The sequence below is a fragment of the Lathyrus oleraceus genome, chromosome 1 (assembly GCF_024323335.1).
Source record: "Lathyrus oleraceus cultivar Zhongwan6 chromosome 1, CAAS_Psat_ZW6_1.0, whole genome shotgun sequence".
NCBI classification, from domain to species: Eukaryota; Viridiplantae; Streptophyta; class Magnoliopsida; order Fabales; family Fabaceae; genus Lathyrus; species Lathyrus oleraceus.
The window spans coordinates 185886382-185897557 of NC_066579.1; the positions used below are offsets into that span (position 1 = coordinate 185886382).

Below are 11176 nucleotides of genomic sequence, written 5' to 3' on the forward strand. Positions count from 1 at the left end.
TCTTCATATGTGTTGATTTCCCTTGGAGTTTCCAATAAATTTCTGGTCACATCAGAGGTTAAATGAGTCTTAGATCAAGTTTTTCCTTTCCCATCATCACACTGGCTTCCTCCCTTCTAACTTCAACAAACATTTCTCCCAATAATCCTTATATGAACTTCATCTAGATCCTCATTGAGTAAGAGACTGTAAGATTATTCCTTCTTCCACAGTTTGTTGATGGTGTTTGGCATTCTCAGTTGACTTTCACTTATAAGTATTAAATCAATCAAGGTCCTGCCAAACTAGCTTTAAGTAGTGAAAGTATTTTGGGACACTGTCACTTCTTTGTTGAATTTCTTTACCCTTCAATGCGAGTTCAGAAATCCGAGACTTATTTTTTAGATCAGAATACATTTTTTTCACACTCTCTCACAGTTCATTTGTTTTAGAATAACACATAATTGATGTTAATTTCTTATTCCATGGAGTTTACTAACCATGTCATCACCATGGAAATTTTTACCAGCATCCCACATATAAGTCACTCGAGTTCGATCACCAGTGAGGTTTCCTGAGTTTACCTCTTCCTCGGATGTACAACGGGACAGATTGAGACTACCAGGTTTAACCCATTGAATCAGAAAAAGGTGATTTAAATTGAATGAGAATCACCATAAACACCCTACACCCTTATGCTCTTTCTTGGAGGCAGTGTGTTTTTGGGAGTATTTGACATGATTCTGTTAGAGAACTATATCTCGTAGGAAAAACATCTGACATTTTTTGAAATTTAGAACTAGATGCTTGTTGTTCAATTTGGAAATTCAAAACTATTATATTTTCATAATCCGAAGTCTTACTAGTATATTCAGAAGTAATAAAAATTGTTATGATAAGGATCTCAATGCTTATACTTGTTAAACAAAGTGACAAATGATAAATGCAAAATGATTGTTGAATTATGGTGTTAATAATTTCACATCTTCATGATTTATGACAATGTGTAACAATCCAAGCACAAATTAACCAAATTTACACAACGACACGGACACCAAATACAAAACTGGCAAATAACACTAATGATAATTTGAGGAAATAGAATTATTAAATGTAATCACACGTCAGTCCTAGACAGTCGTAGACACTAAACACATCTTCAATCCGAAGATGCTAAAGTTGTCATTGCTTATATTTCCACCTTAGGTGGACCGGAGTACCTTCTCGAACCAACAGGAGAAGCAGGGAAAGAAAGCCTCTTCCTTGCAGAAACCGAAGATGCTGATGGCGATGTTTTTTGCATTAGTTTGGACTTTGCCTTTGCAGAACTAGTGAGTGCCATGTAACTTGGAAACACTGGCGAGCTTTCAACGCTCGTGTCATCTCTAACCGACGATCCTGCAATGCTGCTATATCTTCGATACCGTTCGGAATGAACACTAAACATACTTCTTGAGTCATCAATAGTTTCACCCTTTGAGCTTGATGGCTTTGTCTTTGAAGTTGAAGGAGAATTCTGAGTGCTTTGTCTTCTTAATTTTTGGCCGACCGGAGAAGGTCTGTGATTCATAATGACGCTTTCGACTTCCCATGGTCGAGTCGCCATCCATCTCTCTAACCAACTCCATCCCCAGTGGGGATTGTTTGGATCCATAAATGTTTGGTTTATAGATTTTGAAGAGCTCTTCCATGTTTGCTGTTAAAGTAACACATTTAGTTATTTACTTAACACATTCAAAATCACTTATATTGAAACCAAAAATCACTTTTTAGGTACCTGATGTGAAAATGAATAGGCCAAAGCCCTCTCTCTTTTGAAAGCAGCTTCTTGTCTTTGCAATAATTTTGCATCAATTTGTTCCTTTGACTGCAAGCTATCATCCCATTCTTCTCCAACCTGCTGATAATCAAATCAAACACAATGAAGCAAGGATACGATACGAGTATTGAATACATCCGGTGATACGTCACTAATCAAACATAATCCTTAATGTTCGCAAATTTAATCTAATCCTAATTCCGTCTGCGCGTTAGTATGCATAAAATTGCTTACAGAAGTTTGCAACTTTACTAGTTCTTTTTCACATTTCTGTTGTAATTGGCGCTGACGAGCCTGATTCTCCTCGGACATTCGAACTCGCCTTTCGCGAACCTGTGACTGCAGTCTTGCTAGAGTTTGCATACATCTTAAGGTGCTGCCTGCTTGCCGTTTAACAGATTGTCCTTGTATCATTGTCTTCAACCTCACCAAACCTCTCAATGCGCGCAAAGCTCTTCTCGCCTAAAAAACCATTACACAAATTTCTTTATCTGTACGAATCAAAGTCGTACTCCAGAGTGTACAACACGACATATGATGAACAAACTTCACTCTAGGCTATGAAACTCTAACATTGACACAAACACAACACATTTTCAAAATTTTATGTAATAAAATGTAACACACGTGTCAGATATCAGACACACCTTCAACAATATAAATATTACGGAAACAAGAAGGTCATACCAAATATCCACGGAACGCGGTCTGAATCTTGATAGCAGCCAATTCTTCCATACTCTTTGCAGGGTAATGAGGCATACTCGTGAGACGAACAACCTCGGCAGCAGCCTGAGCAGCAGCAACAGCCGCCCCCGCCGCAACAGCAGTGGCAAAAGCAAGAGAAATAGCCTGTTTATTTTGTTCATTCTCTAACTCACTTAATTTCACATCTTCTATCTGTGGAACAGAAACTTGTACTACTTCTGATTTCACTTCTGTCTCCGGTTGAGTACTTTTTTTCTTTGATTTCTGGCTTTTCTGATATATTTTTTTCAAATAAAAAAAAACATAAAATAAATTATATAAAAATATAGTAATAATCAATTAAAAAATTCCAGTTTTTGTAGCATATAGTATATAGTAATAATAAATATGAAACCTTGTCTTTTCTGGAATCATGACTGAAAACTTTCTTCACTGCAGAAAACCAACTCCCTTTTTTCCCCATGTGTAATTCCTGTTACTTTAAAGGTAAAAAAAAAAGCAAATACAATAAGAACAAATTTAGGTTAAAGTAATTAAATTAACATAAACACAGTTTTTTTTACTAACATAAACACAATTAAAAACATAAAATTTCAACAAATGCATATTGTAATTATTAGAAGAAAACCGTTAGAAAAAACACAATGAATGCATGTAAAAAAGAAACTGCTAAAAAAAAAGGAGAAATAATAGATACAGATCTATGAACAAATTGTTAACTGAAAAATCAGTAATAGTCTGATTAATGAAAAGAATTAGAAACTGACACTAAAAAGATAAACCACCACGAAAAAGTAAAAAGTTTGAAGATGGAATGAAACAAGAGAAAAAAGAGATGTAAAAAACATTGGAAATTGAATATAGTACCTTTGCATGAGAATGGTAAGATTTGGATCTCTGAAAATGAGAAGTGAAATGCAAAATGAGAGAGAGAAAAGAGATCTTGGGATGATGGAAAGTTGAAGTGAGGAAGAAGAAAAAGAGTGGGGCCCACTGTTAGTTAAATAACAGTCAAACCAAACATGACGGACACTCAAACGGTTTTGGATTATGTAATGTACTAGTAATACAGCAGACAACACATCAATCAATAACGGTTTTTATTTTTTTATAAATAAAATCAAAACATACTACTTTTGAAAAAAAGTTTAATAACGTGTTATTTTATTTCAAATTTTTAAAATAAAATCAAAATGTATTTTTTAAAGAGTTTAAAGATAATGCACTTTAAATTGTTAAATCATATCAGTATTTTTACAATAAAAATGTGATTTAACGAGATACACGTCTTTCATTGACAATATACAAATATTTTATGTCCATTGTATATTCTTTTGTCTCTTTTTAAAAAAAGTTTAATAACTGTGTTATATAGTTTTAAATTAAAATTTTTTTTTTAATTTATTTATGTTTAAATTTTTTTTTTTACTTACTAAAGTACAATACGTGACAACCCCTTCTGACGTAGGGTTGTCAGAGGTTTTTAAGATTATTATGATGTTAGAGCAAATTCACATAAGAGTGGTGAAAACATCTGTATAACAGTGCTTTTGTGATGAATTTAATGTTTTCTTCTCGACCTCATAATTGAGTTACTTATAGGAATCTTTCGGATTTGGATCTTAGCCTCCAAAAAAGTATTACCCACTCTCAAGAGCGTGGGAAGTAGACAATTACCTCCCATGTTATTCTATAGAACGTGTTTCTCCTTGGCGAGTGATATAGAAATTGGGTGTCATAACCAAATGACGGAAGCTCGTTCCAATAAATGGTCGACTAGGAAGCTGACATAGGTAATATATCATGTCACCTCTTCTAAGAGAACTTTCTACGCCGCCTCTTGTGGGTCTTTTACGAATATAACGGTACACAGTCCCTAAAGCACGAGAGTTTGAAAAGGCAAAGTGATTAAGCTTAATCGTCTCTTCACATTTGGATGAGTCCCTCGAGAATTCTTAAGACACGTCTTTTAGACATATCTGGGGCGAGTTCCTCAGACGTATCTTAGGGCAGTGTTTTAGGTGTCAATGAGATGAATCCTCAAACGTCACATGAGGGAAATCCCCAAATGTCATTTGTGATGGAACATACTCGCAACATTAAATGTGATAAATGATGATTTAGTTTTGAGATGCCAAGTTGGCCTTAATCTCTGACACTTGTCACAAACGCGAAGAACCTTTGGTGATTGACGAGGAACATATGGAGAGACCATTGGTTACCCCCTTACCTTTAAACCTCTATAAAAGGGGTTAAACCCTAACCCTTATACTCTTTTGCACATTACCTTTAAACCTCTAGTATTCTCAAGCTCAAATTCTCAGCCTTCTTTGCAGGTACATGTATGATACTCTTTCTTCTCGCATTTCTCGTTTATGGCGATACTTAGGGATTTAGACGAGAGTGACAATCTAATAGAGCCCTTAACTAGCAATGAGTGTATAGTAGTGTGGAATTACTATTGTAGGAATTCCTAACGTCATGATGGAACAATTGACTAAAAATTAATGGAGCTAGGTGTTGAGAGGAAATCAACAATGCAACGGAATAATCCAACAACACAATCTATTCCAAATACCAAATTCTCCGGCCTCGAGCGAAAGGATGAACTCTTCGATAAATGAATGTCACTTTGATTATCACAAAACAAGACATACTTTCCTTGTTTCACACCAAGTTCCATTGCAAATTTCCTTAACCATAATAACTCTTTTGACGCTTCCATGGCGGCTATAAACTCGAATTAGGTAGTAGAGAGTGCGACACATTTTTGCAACTTTGATTGCCAAGCCATAACTTCCCCAACAAAAGTCACCATATACCCCAAAGTAGATTTTCGATCATCTAAGCTTTTGGCTAGATCTGAATCTATATACCCAGCCAACATAAGCTTCTTGCATCCCAAGGTTAACTTTAAATTCGACGAGCCATGCAAATATCTCATCACAATGACTCACTATTCCCACGGTTTCCCAATGATCTTTTCCCGGATTTTAGAGATAATGACTCACCATTCCCACGACATGAGCAATATCGGGTCTTGTACAAACCATAACACACATCAAACTACCAACGACCGACGAGTCTGGAATGTTCTTCATACTCAACTTTTCTTCACCCATAGATGGACATAGTTTATGACTAAGCTTAAAATGAGAAGCAAGTGGAATGATCATTGTTTTAGCCTTATCCATACTAAAACACTGAAGGACTTCTCCACATATATTTCTTGTGACAAGTATAACTTCTTCTCATTTCGATCTCGAATAATTTCAATACCAAGAATTTTCCAAGCCTCTCCTAAATCCTTCCTAGCAAAAGGTTCACTCAAAAATTTCCTTAACTCTATAATTCTTGAAATATATTTTTCAACAATTAGCATATCATCCACATAAAGCAAGATAATAATGAAATCACCTTTAGAGAAATTCTAGAAAAACACACAATGATCGAGCTTGGTCATCTTGTACCTATGTTCAATCATCACCGAGTTGAACTTTTTATACCATTGATGAGGTGCTTATTTCAAACCATAAAGACTTTTTACCAATTTGCAAACATGGTCTTTTTTTCTCTTCTTTCGGAATCCATCTGGTTACTCCATGTAAATTTCTTCATGTAGATCACCATGAAGGAAAGTCGTCTTCACGACCATTTGCGCTACTTCCAAATTAAGACTAGCGGCTAGACCAAGAACCAATCAAATAGATTGCATCTTCACAACCAAAGCAAAAATCTCACCAAAGTCATCACATTTCTGTTGTTTAAAACCTTTTACCACCAAGCGAGTCTTGGATCTTCTTTGAGAAGTACACTCATCTTGATGAACCTAATAAACCCATATATTCTTTAATGTTCTCTTACCCTTTGGCAACTTCACTAACTCAAAAGTATTATTCTTATTAAGTGATTCATTTCATCCTCCATGACATCCATCCACTCCTTTTTATTCTCATCCTCCAAAAATTCTTCAAAGCTTTTGGATTCTCCACCATCGGTAAGAAAAACATACACGTTCAAGGGGTATCGAACGAATGGCCTTTTATCACGAGTAGATTGCCTCAACTCATTAGAAGCAACTGGTTGCTCAACACTTTAAACCTCTTGATCAACCTCATTTTCAACAACGTCTTTCGTAGAACCTACATCAATAATATCATTAGGCTTTAAAATATTATCAACATTCAAATCCATACCTTGATTTTCAATCTGAACATATTCGAAAGTGATAGGGGTATGAGAAATAGTAGTTGAGTCTGTATCAAACATTTATTACTCTTCAAAAAATTGGATCTTTATTATCAACTTTATCGATGTCCTCAATGGTATAATACTCCATGAAAATGACATCACGACTACGAATAATCTTCCGTTGAACCAGATCAAAGAATCGATACCCAAACTCATCAAGACCATACCCAACAAACACACATTTCTTCGACTTCTCATCTAATTTCGATCTCTCATCCTTCAGAATATGCACATAAGCCATGCATCCAAACACCCGAAGATGGCCATAGGAAACATCTTTACCACCCCAAACATGATTTGGAACATCAAACTAAACAAAACACATGGAGTGAGGTTTAAAAGATGTACAACCATGCTCAATGTTTATCCCCAAAAGTATTTCAGCAACTTTGATTAAGAAAGTAAACATCTCACATTTTCCACCAAAGTTTTATTCATTCTTTCGGTTAACCCATTCAATTATAGTGTCTCTGGAAGAGAAGTTTGATAATGTATACCTTGCTCTTAACAATACTTGTAGAAAGGTCTAACATACTCTCCCCTATTATCGGTTCAGATACACCTGAGCTTTTTCCCCATTTCTCTTTCAACCGATGCTTGAAACGACTTGAAGGTATCTAACACTTGATCTTTCGTCTTCAAGGTATCAGCCCGTGTTTTTGGAGAATAATCATCAGTTAAAGTCACAAATCAATATGCACCACCAATTGACAATGTAACACATCAAAATATACTAAATCCAACACTTCTGATTTCCTCTTAGGTTCAAATGACATAAAGGAAACTCACATTTTCTTACCCGCCAAACAATTCGAACACTTTCTTAACTTTGCATCAGAAACATCATACAACATATTCTTCATTTCCAAAATGCTCAAACCTTTTTCACTCATATGACCCAAACACTCGTGCCATGATTCAGATGAGCTATCATTGTCACAAGTGTTGATGTAGCACTTCGAAACCCCAAATTGGACGATATACAAGTTTGAATTCCTTTTTCCTTTAGAAACCACCATTGATCCTTTCTTTAACTTCCATTCATTGGCCAAAAAAGAATGATCATATCCTTCATTATCCAATAGACAAAAGATTAAAACAAAGTTCTAGAATATGTTTCACACCTTTAAGAATTAGAGTAGTCTTAATGCTAGTTTTGACACAAATATCTCTTATACCGATGACATTAGCTTTCCCATTATTTCCCACACGAACAACCCTAAAGTTACCGGTCTCGTAAGTTGAAAAAAGATCATGTCTCGAGGTTGCATGAGTAGAAGTATCAACCACCCAATCCATCTAATCAATTAATAGATTGACATTCTCTATACAACTATCATAAACAACAAAGAAATCATCAATAATAACAACATCTTCATTATTGTTACCTTCCTTTTCATCGTTTGTAGTTATTGTTCTTATCTTCTCTTTTCAACTTCTGGCAATACCTTTTTATGCATCCATTTTCCCCGCAGTGATGACACTCAATATTAGAGAATATATTAGAGCCTTCTTGTGATTTACCATGTGATGCCCCACGATTACTTGAACCTCTATTTTGATGTCTCGTCCTCTATTTGGTAACCAACACCTTGAAATATTAAGAAGAACCTTGTGACTTATGCCTTAACTCCTCATTCAATACACTACTTGAAGCAGAGTACCAAGAATGATGTCCCTTCGAAGCAGAGATAGACAATGATGTCCTAAAAGTCTCTTAAGAATTAGGCAAAGTACCAAGAAGCCATAAAACCTGAATTTCATCATCAAAAGTAAGATTCATTGTCGATAATTGATTTAGAATCCCTTGGAAAGTGTTAGAGTGATCGTTCATTGGTGAACCATCACTATACCTCAATGACATCAATTTCTTGAACAAGAACAACTTATTGTTCCCCGTCTTTCTTGCATACAACTTCTCATGTTTGTTCCAAATAGAGTGAGCATGAGTCACCAAGCTCACATGATTCAAAATATTATCATCCATCCATTGAAAATGTAACCATAAACTTGTTTATGAAACAAAGCCCATTCTTCATCACTCTTCCATCATGTTTTTACTAGATAAATCTGGTAAGTGAAAGCCTTTAATATAAAGCAAATATTCCATACTCCCTTTCCAAACATTGTATTTGGATCCATTCAAACTCACAATCCTAGATGTGTTCGTCTCCATCGTTACACAAATCAAACCACGCCTCCATATATCACTTGTTGGGAGGAAATCACAAATGCAATATAATAATTCAATAACACATTCTCTCCCTAATACCAAATGCAATGACAATTAACAAAAATACACCAAACAACACAACATAATTTTAGCATGGAAAAACCACCTTTAACTAGGAGTAAAAACCATGGGATCTGTAGGCCACTTAAAATATAATTATAATAAACAATGGGTACAATCAAGATTCTTTCTAACACTAGTTAGAGGCATACATCAACATCATCAAGATCTACAATCAATCTTGAAATACAACGCGAATCAAGAGATACAATAAACCAAAACAACCACAAAAACTAGACCTTAGAAAATCACTCTTCAGACAGGTCTAAAAAGCTTAAAATCCAATCTCCATTGTTCAAAATGTACCTCTATGAGTTTTGAACACCGTCACTAAAAATCAGAATAATCTGACGGTTGGATTATGAGAAAACTATGATCTTGTGGGATTAGTTCGTGCTAAAACGGGGTAGTGGGAATTTCACTATATCAGATTCCAACATTGTGCTGAATTGGGGATTGTGAGAAAACTTTGTTCTCATTGCATTAGTGATGAATTAGGTTCCAAGTTTATGGAGCTTGAGAAGATTCACACCGGTGACAATGGTTCGGATATGTTGACGAAGGTGTTGCCTAGGGGAAAGTTTGAGTTTTATCGCACAGTAGTCGGATTGTGTTGCCCTCCAACTAGTCGGTCGGGGGAGTTTGTTGGGTTATGCCTCCTATTATTAACTGTGGAGATTGGATGTGGAGCTTTCTAGACTTGTCTATCGAGTGGTTTTCTAAAGTGCAGTTTTTATGGTTGTTTTGGTTGATTGTATCTCTAGATTCTTGTTATTTCAAGATTGATTATAGATCCTGATGATGTTGATGTATGCCTCTAATTAGTGAGAGAGAGAGAACCTTAATTGTACCCATTGTTGATTATAGTGGAGACATTAAGTGGCCTACGGGTCCTGTGGTTTTTTACTCCTAGTTAATAGAGGTTTTTCCACGCTAAAATTGTGTTGTGTTGTTTGGTGTATTTTTGTTAATTGTCATTTCATTTGGTATTCGAGAAAGATTGTGTTGTTAAATTATTCTTTCGTGGTTTTTATTTCCTCCCAACACTAGATATGTATGATAGCTGCGAGAGTTCTACTAGTTCGATAACGATTGTAGCAGTGGTAGTTGTAACACCCCCAAAATTTGATTAACTTATTGAATCAAATTATTCACGTTTTATTTAATTAATTGGTATGTGATGTGCTTATAAGTAAATATATTATGAGTTGTATATGTATGTGGGGTATGGTGGGGTGTGGTGAGAGTATTGGTGGTGGATAGAATGATTAAAATAATTAGAAATTATTTTTAATTAATTAAAATAAAATAGAAAAAATAGGTTTTTTTGTGGAAAATAGGAATTAAGAGGAAATAGGTGTAATGGTGAACATTTTAAAAATATTTGGGCCTAAGCTTAATTAATAAAATGTTAAATTAGGTTTAGAGATAAATAGAAAAGTTAGTGGAGCCTTGAGAAAAATAATACGTAAAATTGAAGTTTTGGGGAGAAAATTGAGGCTAGGGTTTGAAGAGGGAAGAATAAACCATCAACCAAATTTAGAAATTTTGCTAGAAATATGAGGTAAGGGGGGAGAAAGGGCTTCTATACGGGTGTTTGACATGAAAGGGTAAAGAAGAGAGACCCTTACTCTCTTTAGGGATTGTCTGAAATTTTTATTAATTGTTGTTGTTATGTTTTAATCTGAAAATTTGATGATTAAAGGTGTGATTATAAAAAAAAATTGATTGAATTCGTGTGTGTATTGTTCTATTTATGAGTGTATGATGTTATTTCACTGTTGGAATTTTGAAGCATTGAACATAAACCCGAATTTGATGAAAGTGATGATAAAATTGTATGTCCAATTGCTACGATTTATGATTTAATTTGTGTGCTTTAACATGTTTGATTATGATAAGATTGTTATATGTTGTTCAATTCATGGTTTGTGATCGATGTCTGACTCCACTTACTCCAATTATTATTAATTTTAAAAAACTTGCGATAAAGCTCATTGACAAGCACTTTGAGATCATTCTCCTCATCTATCCACACTCCTTGCTTATTATTCAAATTGGTAATTTTGTTCCGCCTCCTTATATTTATAACCTTTATATGATAGTATCTTGTATTACAATCCTCA

At 34.8% G+C, this 11176-nt stretch overlaps 1 protein-coding gene across 4 annotated transcripts; it reads right to left on the minus strand.

Moving 5' to 3' along the window:
- Window positions 1-921: 921 nt before the first annotated feature.
- LOC127126611 (protein IQ-DOMAIN 3) lies at window positions 922-3531 on the minus strand. Of its 4 annotated transcripts, none has more exons than XM_051055588.1 (6): window positions 3374-3531; window positions 2901-2984; window positions 2486-2779; window positions 2051-2260; window positions 1757-1876; window positions 922-1675 (listed from the first exon to the last, which is right to left on the minus strand). In XM_051055588.1, exons 2-6 carry the CDS (start codon window positions 2967-2969, stop codon window positions 1169-1171), a joined length of 1200 nt encoding a protein of 399 aa, XP_050911545.1. In that variant the 5' UTR covers window positions 2970-2984; window positions 3374-3531; the 3' UTR covers window positions 922-1168. The 4 variants fall into 4 exon arrangements, with proteins under 4 accessions (XP_050911545.1, XP_050911537.1, XP_050911531.1 ...); XM_051055580.1 differs by having other exon boundaries at window positions 1757-1879; XM_051055574.1 differs by having other exon boundaries at window positions 2033-2260.
- Between the last annotated feature and the right edge of the window lie 7645 nt (window positions 3532-11176).